The 18,277-nt window shown below is 37.2% G+C and overlaps 3 protein-coding genes across 3 annotated transcripts in view; all 3 read right to left on the reverse strand.

Moving 5' to 3' along the window:
• The window catches only part of LOC103524621 (calcium homeostasis endoplasmic reticulum protein), a 14,488-nt gene extending 6,349 nt beyond the window's left edge, over nt 1-8,139 (reverse strand). The window contains exons 1-10 of the mRNA XM_017449684.2: nt 7,934-8,139; nt 6,308-6,388; nt 5,992-6,158; nt 4,861-4,995; nt 4,074-4,309; nt 3,790-3,861; nt 3,419-3,530; nt 2,758-3,060; nt 1,554-1,682; nt 1,151-1,160 (exon numbers count right to left, since the gene is read on the reverse strand). Of these exons, the coding sequence (XP_017305173.1) occupies nt 1,151-1,160; nt 1,554-1,682; nt 2,758-3,060; nt 3,419-3,530; nt 3,790-3,861; nt 4,074-4,309; nt 4,861-4,995; nt 5,992-6,158; nt 6,308-6,332 (1,189 nt within the window). The 5' untranslated portion in view covers nt 6,333-6,388; nt 7,934-8,139. The remainder of the gene's footprint in view (nt 1-1,150; nt 1,161-1,553; nt 1,683-2,757; nt 3,061-3,418; nt 3,531-3,789; nt 3,862-4,073; nt 4,310-4,860; nt 4,996-5,991; nt 6,159-6,307; nt 6,389-7,933) is intronic.
• Nucleotides 8,140-9,552: 1,413 nt separating this feature from the next.
• On the reverse strand, nt 9,553-15,792 carry LOC103524611 (CAP-Gly domain-containing linker protein 1-like). Its single transcript, XM_008489640.2, has 7 exons — nt 15,594-15,792; nt 15,100-15,310; nt 12,247-12,550; nt 11,689-11,813; nt 11,234-11,408; nt 10,352-10,566; nt 9,553-9,964 (listed from the first exon to the last, which is right to left on the reverse strand). The coding sequence occupies exons 1-7, from the start codon at nt 15,710-15,712 to the stop codon at nt 9,674-9,676; spliced, it is 1,440 nt and encodes a 479-aa protein (XP_008487862.1). The 5' UTR covers nt 15,713-15,792; the 3' UTR covers nt 9,553-9,673.
• A 163-nt stretch (nt 15,793-15,955) lies between these two features.
• On the reverse strand, nt 15,956-17,932 carry LOC103524622 (endoplasmic reticulum lectin 1). Its single transcript, XM_026819979.1, has 4 exons — nt 17,900-17,932; nt 17,640-17,778; nt 17,107-17,359; nt 15,956-16,118 (listed from the first exon to the last, which is right to left on the reverse strand). Exons 1-4 carry the CDS (start codon nt 17,930-17,932, stop codon nt 15,956-15,958), a joined length of 588 nt encoding a protein of 195 aa, XP_026675780.1.
• Nucleotides 17,933-18,277: the final 345 nt, after the last annotated feature.

Here is an 18,277-nt window from a genome sequence, read left to right on the forward strand (position 1 = left end):
ACTGGAGGGGATCCTTGGGAGGTCATCTTGAACCATTAGATTGGTGAGGGCTTCTGAGTCCACTTGGAGAGATCCACCAAGTTCTTCATGGAGAGGATGGGGGAAACTTCAAATCCTTCTTGAGGAAACATCAGTGAAATCAGATTTGTATAGGAAAACAGGAACCGTAGATGTATTCTCGTAGAACTCCTAGAAGAAAAGAAGACAGAGTTGATTAGTAACCCCCCCCCCTTCTTCGTCCCTCCCTCAGAACCTTTGTCCCTCCCTTAGCATAATACAAAGTATTGTGACCATATCCCCTCCCTCCCACCAGTGATTTAGCATAACACAAAGTATTGTGACCATATACCCTCCCTCCCACCAGTGATTTAGCATAACACAAAGTATTGTGACCATCCCCTCCTTCCCACCAGTGATTTAGCATAACACAAAGTATTGTGACCATATCCCCTCCCTCCCACCAGTGATTTAGCATAACACAAAGTATTGTGACCATCCCCTCCCACTCACCAAATAAATCTTGATCCCCCTCCCTCCCCTCTTTCACTCATTATTTAAGAACACCAGAAGCCAAATCCATAAAGGGCTCCTCACCCAGATCTTTGCACTTCTTACCCCTCACTTTTTTTACCCTCACTCCCAACTCCGGTTCCCCATTTTTTTTTTTTTTTTTTTTTTTTTTTTTTTTTTTAGAGGAAACTGTGAAACTGTACCTAACTACTGAGGTCTTATCGTCCCTAAAGCGAAAAGAAAAAAACCATGTAATCAGGACAGGTTAGCCCTATTAGGATTGGATTCTAGTTGGAAGTTATTTCCCCACCCGCTCATCCACCAATTTTGGTACCTGAAAAAGAAATACCCCAGCCCGAGTACCATTTTGGGTACCTACGTGGGTAGGAAATGGATATGATATTTCGTGTAGAAACAAGAAGTACGATATCCACCTCCCACCCAATATCCAGCACTCTCTATTCACAACCCCATGTCACTCCTCTCCACAATCTCACACGGATACAGAGTGTGAAAAAAAGACAGGAATGCCCAACTTTTCCTTACACCCTGTATAAAAGTTGGGTGTACTCGTATGCAAACACAATATAAGATATACCAATGGCTATCAATTAGAAATAATTGAAAGCCAAAGGAATACCGTGGAAAACCTGAAAGAGAAAAGGGGATTAGTAACATCCTACAAGGCCCTAACACGAGTCCCTACAAGCCCTACAGAACCTGAAAGAGAAAATAGGATTAGTAACACAATACATACGAGTAAACCCAACAACTCTCTCTCACTGATTGAAGAAAAAGTGCATTTCAAGTCAGAAAAATATTAATTTTTCCGAGTCAAAATGTACTTTCCCTTCCTTCTTCCTTCGTATGGATTACTTTTAACTTGGAATTAACCGAGTTAAAGGCAACCTCACAAACACCCACCACCATAGAGTTAGCATGCATCTCCTTCGTATGGATTACTTTTAACTTGGAATTAACCGAGTTAAAGGCAACCTCACAAACACCCATCACCATAGAGTTAGCATGCATAAAAATCTTACTGTGCCCGCTGGTTTCATGATGGTAATCCAAATCCTCTGTCTCCTGGCTTTGGGTGATCCTCCGTGGATATACTTAGCCAGGTAGACGGGAATGTTCCTTGAATTGAAAATAATATGAGCTAAATACTTCTGTGTAGTGTTTAATATTGTTTATTTTTACATTTATGTATTTTTACCCCAAAGTATTTTCAACAATAACGGATAATCAAAAAATCTGTTTTACTTGATCTATACTAGAGTCCAAATTGTGTCTATAGCTTAGCTAACGCCCCTCTTAATTTGTAAGCCTCGAGGCACGAGGTCGTATTCCTGTATAACAGGTTCAACTCCTGAAAAAAAGGAATACTGGGCAACATATTGATTTACTTACTGAGAAGTGCAAGCAAATTATACATATGACTTTTTGGTTCTTATGTCTTTAAGAAGTGGATAAGTTTTACCTATTAATTCTACTATAGCTCATAAACATAAGTTAGAAGGTGTTAAATTGTGCTCATACAATAAGTCAATCAGTCATCTTTTTCACTTGAGTTATGCACAAGAAATAGTTTACATTAAATGACAAATTATCTTTTTTAAATCACATTTTTAATTCAATGTTTTTTTATCCTTCTAAAGCCATAGATGAGCTGGAAAAATAGGTATACTTGTTTGAGACCCTCAATCAAGTCACTAGGTATCAAAGATCAGGAACTCATTTTATGTTATTAGTAGTTTTATTATTTACTATTTTTCCCCCAATTATGTTGTATATTACTCTCATTAAAATATTAATTACAAAGAGTCAGTTTCTATTTTCAGCTCTTAAACTCATTTGGTTAATCGGATTGCTTTCTGTTGTTCACGTGTTGACCCAGCACCTAAATGGGAAGTATTGTGTCTCTTATCGCCCATCTGATGAGAGGCATACCACGGCATGCTACGACACTGACCACACGACTCTAATGTAGCAGTTGTTTCACTGCTACGAAATAAAAACGGCGGTGAAACAATTATCTTTTCTTTTTCAACTTACCTCTCCTCCAGATATAGGCGCTTCTATTCCCTGCTCCTTGGCCCCTAGGCCAGCACCTCCCCATCCCATTCTCTTTCGAGACAAGGTTAGGTACTTACTTTGTGCGACGCTAGAGGGCAGTACACTCATCATAGTGGCGAGAGCTTTCTGTTGTATTTCTTTATTTTTCCCTTCTTTTTTTCAACTTACCTCTCCTCCAGATATAGGCGCTTCTATTCCCTGCTCCTTGGCCCCTAGGTTCTGTTGTAGCAATGCTGTCTTCTGTTCTTCCAAGGTTTGGATTTGAGATATAGCGTGTTGCACAAACGCTTCATGCTGGCTCTGATAGTTGGAGTAGGTAGACTTGGTGAGGGTCAGGGTCGGCTGCAGCACGATGGAGTAGGTGTTGAGTAGACCGCGCCTGTATTCATACCAGGAACGGCGAGGCTCCTTGAGTTTGGCAACGATTTCCGCGCTGAAGTAGTGATTCTTGGACTCCCATAGTGTTAGCAGCTGGAAATTGAAGGTAACAATTTATTTAATAGAATGTGTAGGTATTAAAAAAAGGAATTGTAATTGTGTTAAGCATAAATGCTTCTCACAAATGTCGTTCCCCGTTTAATACACTACGCTAAATTTTATGACTTTGACTCGAATCAGCAACCTCCAGATTCAAAGTCCACTATGCTTACCACTATACCACTGAGGTAGGTAAATGTGTAGGTATTGAAAGTTAATGTGTAATATTAACAATAGTAGGTATTAACAGACTTCATAAGAAGTATTCACTCTACATTTCCACTTCTAGAGTGTTAGCAGGGTAAAAAAAAACCTGCAGAAATGGTATCTTTTTTGGCAATCCGTTTCTTACCTTGTTAAGTTTAACCTGCTGTTCTTCAGTGGCGTCCTTAGCAACATTACAAAACATCGGCACCACAACATCCTCCACTGATTTCTTCAACTCGGGCACATTCTTCCTCACACTGGAATGTAGAAACGACTATAAGTAAGTCTAAGAATAAGAATAGAGGAATCAATAGGAGTTGGGCTAAGAAGAGTGTAGGATGAGTAGGGCTAAATCAAAGAACCACCAGAAACAAAAACCAAAACGTTCAAAGAATTTTAGATGCCAATAAAGGTATCTCAAACCATACTATACTACAAAACTAGGTACCTAACAAAGTGTAGGTACTATAAAAGCTTAAACGGGACAAGCTGTGGAGTATTTTACAGAAGCCTTACCAGTGATGTAGAATATCATTGACGAGATAAATGATGTGGAGTTTGTGCAGAAATGAGCTTGCATTTAGCACTCTGAAAGCACACAGATGAAAATTTTAGTTCGTTATAGTATTAAAAAATAAATAAAAAAAATAATAAATTCACAAATCACAATGTACATCACAGATTGTTACCTGTTACATAACCTTTCTTCTTCTTTTTCCCATTAAAAAGAAGGTGAGTTCATAATCATGACCCATTAGTAAGATGCTGTAATAACTGAGCAGTAAGTTAATGAGTCTTACTTGTACAGTAAATATTTCGTAAAGAATGTGTTGGATTTCTCATCAACAGCACGTTGCAGTATCCATGCTTTCCCTGAAGATATGGAATCTTTGGTACAAGTGTCCATGATCGGTTGTAACATTGAGTCCAAAGTCTCCAAGCTGATATTCAGAGTATTGGCCTCATCTGTGAAACTTGCCAGTTGTGTTTTCTGAATTGTCTCATCAACCTTGGCATCTTCTTGAAGTTTCAACACCTGAAAAAATATCAAGGATTATGTTTATTTAATTTATTGCTCTTGTTGAGGTTTAGAAAACACCTTTGAACAGTTTAGTTTCTAGTTCTAGTACAGTACCTCATCTGTGAAACTTGCCAGTTGTGTTTTCTGAATTGTCTCATCAACCTTGGCATCTTCTTGAAGTTTCAATACCTGAAAAATTATCAAGGATTATGTTTATTTAATTTATTGCTCTTGTTGAGGTTTAGAAAACACCTTTGAACAGTTTAGTTTCTAGTTCTAGTACAGTAGTACACGTTCTCATTGAAATTCATCAGCTAGACTAGAATATCTCTGATGCTGACTAAGAATTTGAAGGTTGTATGAGAACTTGTTGTGCCTCAAAGGCATGTAACAACATCAGAGTATTCATTAAGTACTTACCTATAAGAGCATTACAAACACTTGCTTTTACACATCAATGAATCATCACAAATTTACCTCATGTTGATGAGTATTCATTAAGTACTTACCTATAAGAGCATTACAAACACTTGCTTTTACACATCAATGAATCATCACAAATTTACCTCATGTTGAGCCTTCAAGTTGGATTCACTTTGCTGGATTTGCTCATTGAGAGCACTCTGTTGTTGAGTCAAAGCTTCCACCGTAACATTGCTGGGTGGAACAGTTGTAGGGCAGTCCTTGGAAGGCCTGTTCAGCTAACAGCCTGTTGAGTTCCATTTGATTTGTATAGGCTTAACAGGGATGTTGAGCTAACAGGCAGTTATAGGGGCTAAAAAGAAGGTTGGTGAAATCCACAATTAGGCTGGGTTCTAAAACCCATCTCGGACGGTTCATGCATCCAATTTTGATCAAATTTGTCAAAAATGTTCGCCACATAAAGGAAATTTCCTCGTTAGATTCAAAGGCTTTTGGGGACCTTAAAGGGGCCCATTTTCTGAATGAGTACAGTCGAGTGTTTGGAAGGCCTGTTCAGCTAACAGCCTGTTGAGTTCCATTTGATTTGTATAGACTTAACAGGGATGTTGAGCTAACAGGCAGTTATAGGGGCTAAAAAGAAGGTTGGTGAAATCCACAATTAGGCTGGGTTCTAAAACCCATCTCGAACGGTTCATGCATCCAATTTTGATCAAATTTGTCAAAAATGTTCGCCAAAGGAAATTTCCTCGTTAGATTCAAAGGCTTTTGGGGACCTTAAAGGGGCCCATTTTCTGAATGAGTACAGTCGAGTGGATCACTAGTGAAAATGTTGATAGTGATTGGTATGTAATCTTTGTGAAAAAAGGGAAATGTGAACTGACTTTGTTGGTTTGGCGCTCCAAATTTTAATTGTTTAAGTATGAGCACTATGTCATATAGTGACTGTTATGGGACAATTTGAACAATATTCCCCCTGGGCCCTAACATTTTCGAAAATGTTGATAGTGATTGATATGTAATCTTTGTGAAAAAGGGGAAATGTGAACTGACTTTGTTGGTTTGGCGCTCCACATTTTAATTGTTTAAGTATGAGCACTATGTCATATAGTGACTGTTATGGGACAATTTGAACAATATTCCCCCTGGGCCCTAACATTTTTTCCCCTGGGAGCCAAAGGAACTCCTAGAACTATTTTGGATGGTTCATTCTGAAAGACAGTAAACTATCATTTCATATCTCCCTACCTAAGAGAAAGTGGGTACAACTTACTAGCTTGTTCAGAGGTCACTCTATACTGATAATAGTTGAAGTACTCTCCTCCAAACAGAAAAGCAAACTTTGCATTTCCCGCTTGTTTCTCCTTGGTCATTTGCTCAAATTCAGGACCATTCCTTGCAACAAACTGGGCCAATTTGTCAATGATGTTTTTTGACTCCACATCTGGAATTCAAGAGTTTAAGATAACCAGTAAGTAGATATGGGTTGAAAACAAAAGTGCAGTTTAGTTAAAAACAATAAGTTATTTAAGTGACTGATTAACTAGAATACCTAATTACACAATGTATTTTATAAATATAAATAAAAAATACCTGGAGGTGGTTTTGGTAAATCCATGATTTATTCTTGATTCAATATCTGACAATGTATAGCTCCTAGAAGTCCATTACCATCTGAAATAAGTTGGAAACAATGTAGAATAGGATAGTACACTGTCGGGCAATGAAAGCAGGACACCCCTTAATGTATTTTATAAATATAAATAAAAAATTAAAAATACCTGGAGGTGGTTTTGGTAAATCCATGATTTATTCTTGATTCAATATCTGACAATGTATAGTTCCTAGAAGTCCATTACCATCTGAAATAAGTTGGAAACAATGTAGAATAGGATAGTACACTGTCGGGCAATGAAAGCAGGACACCCCTATTTTTTGGTTTTTCTCAAACTGCTGTTCAGTGTTCAATTTTTTTCAGAAAAACCATTATTGATATTTTTTGCTGTAAAGTTTAAAACTTATTCCACAAGACCACATACCTACATACCCTGTGAGTAAAAAAAAAGAAAAATTAAAAACAATTATCAGTTTTATGCTGAAAATGCATATTTTTGGAGGTATATGTTAACATAACTTTTTTTCTCCTCAATATTTTTTCACCACTTTTGAACCAGGTGCATTAGAAAAGAACACAGAACATTAATTTCATTAATTTACTACTGGTAAAAATTGGAAAAAAATTTTGGGCCCCAGCAGGAATTTTTTTTTAAAAAGTCCATTTTTACCCTATAAAACTAATGACAAGAAAGGGACAATATTTAAAAAGTTCTGGTTGGGGCCCAGAGAATTTTTCTATTTTTTACCAGTAGTGAATTAATGTTCTGTGTTCTTTTCTGAAGCACTTGGTTTAAAAATTGCGAAAAAATATTACGTTAACATTTATCTCCAGAAACATGCATCTTCAGCATAAAACTGATAATTGTTTTTAGGAACAAGGAGAGCATGCAGGAAGGAAGGAAGGACAAGGATGTTGGTTTTCATTTTTCTCTTTTTTTTATTCACAGGGTATGTAGGTATGTGGTCTTGTGGAATAAGTTTCAAACTTTACAGCAAAAAATATCAATAATGGTTTTACCAAAAAAATTTGAACACTGAACAGCAGTTTGAGAAAAACCAAAGTATACGGGTGTCCCGCTTTCATTGCCCAACAGTGTATAATCAAATACAACACACTGAAAGGATGAGACTGAAAAGTCCCTTTTCCCCCAAAATATCTACTATTCACAGGGTATGTAGGTATGTGGTCTTGTGGAATAAGTTTTAAACTTCACAGCGAAAAATATCAATAATGCTTTTACCAAAAAAATTTGAACAGCAGTTTGAGAAAAACCAAAATATACGGGTGTCCCGCTTTCATTGCCCAACAGTGTATAATCAAATAAAACACACTGAAAGGATGAGACTGAAAAGTCCCTTTTCCCCCAAACTATCTACAAGAAATTTACAAGTCTTTGGAAAACTAAGTATAATGCTTGATAAACTGATGTGGATGTCCACTTTGACAATCCATTGATCAATGTGAACTGAACTGTTCACACTGCCTTGACAACATAGATTCATTCAGCTTGTCAATTGATGTCCATCAACAGCCAGTCAAATATGTTTGAACACACCTTAAGTTTTGATTCAAAGTCAAGAGATACCAATCTTACCACTTACCAGTTCAGAAGGTGAGTCTTGAGGGAAGTTTTCTTGTAAACTACCAACTACTTATAGGTACCTAAACTTCAACGTATGAGGACTCTCATTTAGATTTGTCTTCAGGGACTAGGAGTCCAGGATGTTTAACCTTTAAACCCTAGAATCAATAGTGTTAAATTAAAGGAGCTTTCCTTTACCTTTCAGTCAGTCACTCAACTCAATTTTTGAACTTTCGTGCCTGAAATCCAGAAAACCGAAAACCAATTTTATTTTAGGTTATAAAAGCAATGTTGCCAAGAAGATGGGATTTAAAGTATGAGCATAAAATAGCATTGAGCATAAAATCGTTCCTTTGAGAATTTCAGGAAATTTTAGATCATGCACAACGGGACAGATAAAGAAGGTACGATAAGAGACACAGATCATGCACAACGGGACAGATAAAGCAGGTACGATAAGAGACACAGATCATGCACAACGGGACAGATAAAGAAGGTACGATAAGAGACACAGATCATGCACAACGGGACAGATAAAGAAGGTACAGTAAGAGACACAGATCATGCACAACGGGACAGATAAAGAAGGTACGATAATAGACACAGATCATGCACAACGGGACAGATAAAGAAGGTACGATAAGAGACACAGATCATGCACAACGGGACAGATAAAAAGGTACAGTAAGAGACACAGATCATGCACAACGGGACAGATAAAGAAGGTACGATAAGAGACACAGATCATGCACAACGGTACAGATAAAGAAGGTACAGTAAGAGACACAGATCATGCACAACGGGACAGATCCCTAGCAACATCGATGGTTGGGAAATCATAGGGTAGTAGTGTTCGTTGGGAAACGGGAAGGCCAACAATGACCCGACGTAAAATGTTATTTTATGTTTATTTATTGAGTATTTAAGTGTGCTAAAATGTTGTTAGGGTGAATTAAAGCAATATTGACCTATGTTTCCAGTTTCCTTCGGAGGCACCGCAGGTCTGTTTGTGGGAGCCTCTCTGCTGAGTGGTGTAGAGATAGTCTACTTCCTTACATTACCTAAAATGTTATTTTATGTTTATTTATTGAGTATTTAAGTGTGCTAAAATGTTGTTAGGGTGAATTAAAGCAATATTGCCCTATATTTCCAGTTTCCTTCGGAGGCACCGCAGGTCTGTTTGTGGGAGCCTCTCTGCTGAGTGGTGTAGAGATAGTCTACTTCCTTACATTACGTCTGTATCATTTCTGGAGAGTGCAGAGAGGCCGATGGACTAGGATAGATCGGGAAATGCCACGCGTATTTTACATCAAGGATTTCACTGCCCCGAGGAGTTTTAAATAGGATCATGTGATGCGTGGCGAAGAAGTTACATCTGCATTAATAGGTAGGTACCCTCACGAAGCACAAGACACATTTGAGGGTGGGCTAAACACTTCAAAGTTGTGTCGATAATATCTCTGAAGGTATTATTTATTTATGTGCAATAAATAAAATTTCCTTGCCATAGAGGTAATAGGATTAGGAACAAACATGTATGTATTTTATACCCGATTTTCTACATTTACAGATTTCAAAGTTGTGTCGATAATATCTCTGAAGGTATTATTTATTTATGTGTAATAAATAAAATTTCCTTGCCATAGAGGTAATAGGATTAGGAACAAACATGTATGTATTTTATACCCGATTTTCTACATTTACAGATTTACGAGTTTTATATTTTAATGTATTCGCGTCACTTTTTCTGACTAGTTTTTCATTCATCTGAATCTTCATGAACATTATCCTGAGCAGTATCTTTATCAACAGAGTTATCCTGCCTGTTATTACAGACATTGACTAACCCATCATCAAGCATTCCCATTGCTTTCAACTTGTGTTCTTGTTCTCGGATTCTCGCATCTCGCTCTCCTATAGCGCTGATTAGTTGCTCACATTTGGTTTTGGTTTGAGCGAGTTCGTCTTGAAGTGAACTCATTTGGTTTTCGAGAGCTCTAACCGTTTCTTTATCTTTGATTTTATCAGCGGCGTTGGTTTTTACCTTTTTCTGAAAAAGTAAGATCTAAGATATTAAGTATCATTTTCATTACATAGGTAAGTAAATAATGTATCTAATAGTTAACCACGTGTTATTGCTGTTTTACAAATTGTTGTTAATCACAATTTGAATATACTTTATTACAATCAAGTGTAAAAAATCTCACTTTCATTTGGGATTCGGATTCGGACCCTCATATTGCACAGTAGTTAATTGGAGATTAAGTCATTTGAAGCTAATCTAGCTTTGAAATATTTACACATATCAAATTTCAAGGAGGAACTACCCTCACAGACTTACATATCATTCCTGTAGATCCTGGGTAGGTATAAAATATGAATATGAACAAAATAATTATGAATATTCAAATAAATAATTGATAATATGAAATCTGACCTTGAATATCTCAATCATTTCATCATCCGTAGTACTCTTCTCGGTTAGAAGTTTGATTTTATTTCGTTCATCCTTGAGTTCACATTCCAGCACATGATATCTCGCTTTGGCGCCCACATTGCTTTTCTTGAACTCTTCAATCTGAGTTCGTAGACTTTGGATTTCTTTCTGGTGTTCCGTTTTCATTTCTTTCTCTCTGGCTTTGAGAACGTCCACTGCAAGATAATTATATTATCATATGAGATACTGTTTGTTACGAAGCTTCTCAATTCCTATGGATTTGCCATTGGTTGAAGATCCCGGGCAGGTATAAAATATGAACATCATATGAGATACTGTTTGTTACGAAGCTTCTCAATTCCTATGGATTTGCCATTGGTTGAAGATCCCGGGCAGGTATAAAATATGAAGAGAAATGCGGAAATTTCTCTTTCCGTATGCAAAATCTCTCTTCCCAATCTCTCATATTTCACCTTACAAATTGGCGGGCACATCTTTGAATAACCCATACTCGTCAGCATAGGGCAACAGTTTACAAATCATCGAGGACTCCACTCCTAGGATATATCGACAAGTGTGAGGTTCCAGCAAGTATAGAGCGACCGAGAACGATCCCAAACCCGAATTGACACACTTCAATTTTACCTGAAATCCAAAAAGTGAAGACATTAACAAACGATCCCTTGAAACAAATTAATCCTCTCTCTTTTTTTTACTAACATCTTCATTGTTTCTTTTCCTATTTTACTGTGTTTTTCTTCTTTAAAAATTAATCAAATAAAATAATCTAAAATATGAAACTGTATACAAGAGTGAACGAACTTTGATGGGTAGTTTTAGGGACACATTAGGCCTCCACGGGTCCCGTAAGGGTCCTTTTACCTTTGTTCCTGTTCATCATAAAACAAGATTTCCGTGTATCTATTTTCTCCGTAAGTTCTGCCACTTTGTCTCGTAGTGCTGCAATTTGTTCTGCTCTTCCTATCCAGCTCTGATTATCTTCCTTGAAATCTTTCAGGACAACTTCAGCCTCCTTGCCCGTCTCCTTCTTAATGACCTGGAAATACAAGTCCTTGATTGGTTTGACTAACTAGGAGTGTACTCATCCTTCGCGTCAAAATAAAGGAAATTTTTCCAAGCACGTAAAATTGGCGCTGTCGTAGTATATCACTGAATATGATCCTATGGTTGTAATCTGATGTTTCTTCTCTCTTTTTTTTAGAGTATTTTAGGGAGGGATTTACAAATTCTCGTTTTTTTTTCGTTGTCTTTTGGGCTGTGGTTTTGTAACCCTTTAAACCTGGGTGAATTTTCATGTCATCAGATGGGTCATTTACCTTATGTGCAAAGTCCAGTTCCGTTTTCAGTCGCTCGCAGTCACTGCGTGTCCGGAATAACTTGAGCTGTAATGCTTCCATTTGTTTCTTCAACTTCTTTTGCTCGTCAGAAGTATCACCACAACCTGATTAATAGACCCATTAGACCCTAGTTTAATAAACAAAATTCGAGATTCTAGACATTGAATATAAAAGCCAATATGAGACGAATTTCCTCGTACATGTCAGGTTCAGAGGAAACCAAATGTCCTATCATAGTTAGGTATTTCTTCCATGTTAAAGGCTGGCTTTTTCCGACCCCACTCAGGCTGGGTGAAGTTAATTAGCAGAGTACATTGACGTTAGCCCCACCGAAGCCCCTTGAAAAAAAAGCGAGTAAAAAAAGCCCCTAAAATATTTTCCTACTGACTGTGAGGAGACGGGTAGCTTGTCGCCAAATGAAGCGTAAAACCCCCGTCACTAAAACCCTTAGCAGAGTACATTGACGTTAGCCCCACCGAAGCCCCTTGAAAAAAAGCGAGTAAAAAAAGCCCCTAAAATATTTTCCTACTGACTTACATCCTTGCTCGACATTTCTACCATCTCCACTAGACACAGCTTTCACACCATTGGGTTCATGTATGGCAGAAAACTGTTTGATAATGTTCTCTAGTTGTCTACACTGTAACTTGCTAGCACCTAGGTCTGCCGTGAGCTCACGTATCTTCTTGCTAAGTTCTACAATCTTATTGGTAGCAAGTTGAGCCCCAGTTATAGGATTACGAAACTTGTTGGTTGTTTCTAATTCGATGTTTAGAAGTTCGCACTTTGCGATGCTGTCTTCGAGTTTTTTCTCCAGCAAGGATTTCTCCTCCTTCAGAACCTGTATCGAATTAGTGGAAGTTGAATGTATTTATGAATTTAAGTAGGGAAATAATTGACCTTGAGTGAAAGATAATAACCAATAAGCTATGTGTTTAAGCTCAAGATATTCGTTATGCGAGAGAGTCATTTGTGCATACAACTAAGTAGTTACATAAGACATACATACCTATGTAGGTAACCGACAACATGTATTTTTAAAATGTGTAATACAAACACCAATTTTTCATTTACCTACTTTATTTGTTTTAATTACATTTTTTTATGGCTTTCTTTAAGTGGTGGGGTTCTCTTGGAGAAGCTCTTCCACCCAACAACTAAATTTTTCTTTCACTGTGCCTTGTCCAGGTTATCCCGACTGTACGATTGAGCAGCTGCTCTGTCTGAATAAACACAACCCGGAGTTTAATCAAATCATGCCCTCGAATGTGGACAAGATATTTTTCTCGTCCAATGATTCCAGCACTGAGATTCTGTCGTGTGATTGTGCCACGGACTGTGACCATCAGATGTACATTGCAGAGGTGACTGTGGCTGAAACCTCGTAAGTTTTTTTTCCTCCAAGAGGTTTGATAGAGGGAAATTTAACTGCTAAGGACTTATCGTCCCGAAATCAAAGAGAGAAGGAAGACAGGATAAACGTTAAATTGGGAAAGTCTTTAACTTAGTAGGAAAAATAATGTTATTTACCGTCAATGTATTTAAATACGAAAAGATTACAACACAAGGTTCTGATAGTAAATCTTCGTATAAATCTTCGTATAAAAGGAGAGGAAGTGAAAAATAGGAAAACACGTAGAAAGCGCACTTCTTACTTGCAATTTAAAACTCAATGATATAAAAGCTCAGGATGAGTATGGAAAACCCCAATCATCTTTCCTTAGCAGTTCGCTGGTGAAAATGTAAGCCAGTCAGTTCGCAATGTTTATTCAAGGCGACATAGGTATTATTTATTTACATAATCCATCCAACTTAAAATAAACGTTAAATTGGGAAAGTCTTTTACTTAGTAGGAAAAATAATGTTATTTACCGTCAATGTATTTAAATACGAAAAGATTACAACACAAGGTTCTGATAATAAATCTTCGTATAAAAGGAGAGGAAGTGAAAAATAGGAAAACACGTAGAAAGCGCACTTCTTACTTGCAATTTAAAACTCAATGATCATACGGCTACCAACGACGCAAAGATATATACACCATGAAATTCAGACGAAAAATGGATGCTTTTTTGGCTGAAACACAGTTGTGACAATTGACACAATACATTCCTCTAGTTCCCTGACCAAGTACTTACACTTCTACCTTAACTCCATACACAAAAAGCCCACTCAGAGGTTTAGGTATAGGGACATACAGTCCTACAGGATGGGTTAAGCTTTTACGAATCTACCCCGAAGTACTTACACCATGGAAGCAGTGATCCCCAGACAAGAAGCTCAGAATGGTACCGGGTGGTTCACTCAGAGCATTGGGCAAAGCTGTATTGAGAGAAGGTGCAGGAGAGTCTACAGATCTCAGCTCAACTTGAATCCGAGTTTCACCTTCCTGTATTTCAAACACAAAACCAACATGAGTTTTATTTATTTACTGGATGGTGAGTAATAAGTTGAAGACAAGTCCCTTTAATTAAAGAAGGATTATCAAGCTTTCAACCGACCGCATAACCGTCCAATAATAGCCACGACAGACAGACAATTTCTAAATAAGGTGTGTCCAGACATAGTCTACGGCCATCAATCGACGTGGATCTTCCACAGGATGTGGATCGATGGCCGGTCGACTATGTTTAGACCTTTAGAAACATTCTACTTTCGAAATTTGACCCTTGAACATCTAAAGAAACTGTGCTGAATATTTTGAAACAAAAGGTGAAGTAAAAACCAACACATAGTCTACGGCCATCAATCGACGTGGATCTTCCACAGGATGTGGATCGATGGCCGGTCGACTATGTTTAGACAGAAACATTCTACTTTCGAAATTTGACCCTTGAACATCTAAAGAAACTGTGCTGAATATTTTGAAACAAAAGGTGAAGTAAAAACCAAGATATACTGAGCTACAGAGGAACTAAATTAATAATTGAAATTTTACAAACCTGCCCTTCCACAGGATCCATCTTGAAAATGGCAAAAACTTTTTGCAGTTTATCATCCGTATCCTAGATGGTGAAAATAAAACAAAAAAATAATACAACTAAAATAAATAATCACTAGTGGATAGCTACACAAACTACAGTATGGTATGTATCATACAGGGATAGAAAATGAATGGTATTAAAAGTTACCGATTTCCCCCCCCCCTCCTCTATAGCAGATATATTTGTTTGACTGAAATGATTAATGTAAAGCCGTGTACAACTTGAAGGGTGGAAGTTGAATTTATTTATGAATTTAAGTAGGGAAATAATTGACCTTGAGTGAAAGATAATAATCAATAAGCTATGTGTTTAAGCTCAAGATATTCGTTACTACCTAACCTTTGAGATTTTATTGTGTTTAAATTCCCAAACGAAAGGCATAAAATCACTTTTGGTTAACACTTACCTGGAGCTCGTTCCGCAGTTTTTCTAAATCATCAGGAAATAAAATGTCAAGAGGAGTAGGGGGCAGTGATTCATCATTTTTAGCACCTCCATCATCCAGAGCTTCAACTTTGTTCAATCTGATGAACTTGGCCCATTTATTGTCCGTATCTTTCTGATTACCTTCACCACGGATACACTTCTTGTTGGAACTGCGTCCTTTTGATTCAAGGCTGAAAATGAAGTCCAAGAAAATATCAAGAAATTTATTTAGCAAGAATTAATAATATAGAAGTTACTCACATTAGGCTTTTTTTTTGGTAATAAGCGCTTTAACTACTAGGTCATTCACGCTAATTCTTGGTTCGGATTAGGTGGTACACATTTATGTATCTCAGGAATTCCAATAGGTTTTCTACAGAGTCTTGGTCGTCTTCTAACGAAGAAAACGGAAAATAAAACAGGTAGGACAACCAAAATGAAATGTTTAGGAATACCTCGGACAAATTGGCTCACCTTTCATTGCTGTTTATTGATTCACACTCCTCATCTGAGCTCATGGTTGAAATTCTGGACGATGATTTCCAAAATGTTAACACTTGTCTTCTGAATGAAGAGACAGAGTCGTATTTCATCTAAAGCAAATCTAGAGCTTTCTAGGGAACAATTGTAGAACGCACGGAAGGAAATAACCAACAAAATTGCTTTTTTTAAACGTTAAGGTAATAAGCGCTTTAACTACTAGGTCATTCACGCTAATTCTTGGTTCAGATTAGGTGGTACACATTTATGTATCTCAAAACAGGTAGGACAACCAAAATGAAATGTTTAGGAATACCTCGGACAAATTGGCTCACCTTTCATTGCTGTTTATTGATTCACACTCTTTCAATTGTACAAACAATACTTACCAGGGTCAAGAAGCTCTGATGTCTTGCTTTCAAACTTTCAGCCTCTATTTTGACCAGATTCAAAGGTTTGGTAGCTACGGTTGGAAGTTGAGGACGACAGTAGATATTGTGCTCTCCTGTCTCTGGGGCCCTGGAGATTTTCAAGCAGAAAAGATTTTCAATTTCAGAATCCATATGATGATTCTACTCCCTACAGATACTGATATAATTCATAATAATAAAATTACATGGATAGAAAATTATTCCATTGGTAGGTAGATTTACGATTTTATCCACATTTATTTATTTGAGAATTTGATCACATAACGGAGCTTGACCCCAGGGGGTATGTGCAAGAAAATGCCTCGGATAATATCACCTAGTTGTTACACACTATTCAAGTTTTTTTTTTTTTTTTTTTTTTTTTTTTTTTTTTTTATTCCCACCACCATTTTTTCGGATAGAACTCAGGATGAGTATGGAAAACCCCAATCATCTTTCCTTAGCAGTTCTGCTGGTGAAAATGTAAGCCAGTCAGTTCGCAATGTTTATTCAAGGCGACATAGGTATTATTTATTTACATAATCCATCCAACTTAAAAGTCCGAGATCGATGTTCCAGAGATCTCCTGTCTTAAGCTTTTAACACTGACTTTTCTATATCAGATAAAGCTCGTGCTTTATTTGAAAAAAGTAGCCTCCATACAAATTTATTCCTCCATACAAATTTATTACCACAGTATGGCACAGCTGACAGAAAATCCCGCAAAACGAAAGCCTCCATACAAATTTATTCCTCCATACAAATTTATTACCACAGTATGGCACAGCTGACAGAAAATCCCGCAAAACGAAACATTGTACCCCAGATCCGATCGGTAAGTAGTGAGAAAGATTTATAAAAAAGGAAAATTTGAAAAATAAATTTCAAAATGCCTATTTTTTGGTGACGACTAGATCTCAACCATGTAATAATTTACATGATGAGATGTTTTATTTTATTTTTTTAAATTTCATCAATCATAATTCATAAATAATATCAAAACCTGAAAACGGCTACTTTCCCTGTCGCGTATAATATCTCTAGTAGCGCGGTCAAACTTTCTTGACTTGGCGGGGCGGAGCGCTACCAATTCTTACTTGAACTTGGGGTGTTTGCACAGGAGTGATGTGAGAATGATAACTTCGTATTTGCACGTTGATGTCTCCTTGAGGGAATAGATATCATGCCTCCCCGTAGAGTGACACATGTACAACACACGAGTCTCCCTTGGTTCTCCGTTGAGATCACAGAGAGTGCCATCTGTCATGTTGATCTCCAAATAAGGCAGCTTGATGCCTTCAATCTTCTTGAACCCCATCACTCCTTCTGGAGAGTCTTGCAGCTTGTTTACTGGAAATTAACAATAATAACAAAATAGGTTTTGGGTACTTAGTGATGATTGTAGGGTCAGGCCTAAGGTCAACACTTGAGGGGGGGGGAGGGGAAACTAGGTCATGAACTTAGGTACAACTTTTTTATTACCTGCTTTCTTGTACATTAAATTGCCCCTAACCCTATGAACTAAGTGGTAGACAATGCCTCACACATTGAAAAAATTCAATGATAGAAATCTGAAAATATTAAGAGAGGGAAGGGATTTAATTGATAAGAGAGTGGTATAATATCTTACAAACAGCAGCCACACGAGTTTTGTCCCATCTTCCCAGATAATATTCTTGCAGTTTGACTTCTTTCTTGCTTTCTCTGTCCTCATGGAATTGTCTGACATATCTGCCATGGCATACCTCATAGGTCCAGTAAGATTCCAGCTGAAATATTTCATTATTAATTAAATTGGGCTGAGTCAGAAGCTTTTATTTAATTAGAGTGAAATAACCAAGGCATTCTTTTACTGAGGTATACTTATCATTAGGTTTTAGGATACCTTGCCTTTTCAACTGAGAGTTTAACCAGCTCCTCCATTGTGATCACTAGGCTGGGGGAACCCTGAAAATCTTAGCCTGAATGATGTTATGATGTGCCCAGATGGCCAAGTGTAGATTCTTCAAACTGATTAGAAAACACTTACTCTGTATGAGCATGGCTTTTGACTGAACAAAGGTTCAATAAACTCCAATGGACCAGGTCCTACATACTCCACATCTGAATCCTAAAAGAGAACAGAAAATGACAGTTTAAATTTAAATCATCAAATTTTCCAAGAAAAATTGCAAAGGGTACATTTCTTCATATTACTAATAATAAAAGGTATAGTGGACGGACTATTGCTTAAAATCCGATAAAGATAAAACTACGGAAAAAAACAGA

The sequence above is a fragment of the Diaphorina citri genome, unplaced genomic scaffold, assembly GCF_000475195.1.
Source record: "Diaphorina citri unplaced genomic scaffold, Diaci psyllid genome assembly version 1.1 scaffold108, whole genome shotgun sequence".
NCBI classification, from domain to species: domain Eukaryota; kingdom Metazoa; phylum Arthropoda; class Insecta; order Hemiptera; family Psyllidae; genus Diaphorina; species Diaphorina citri.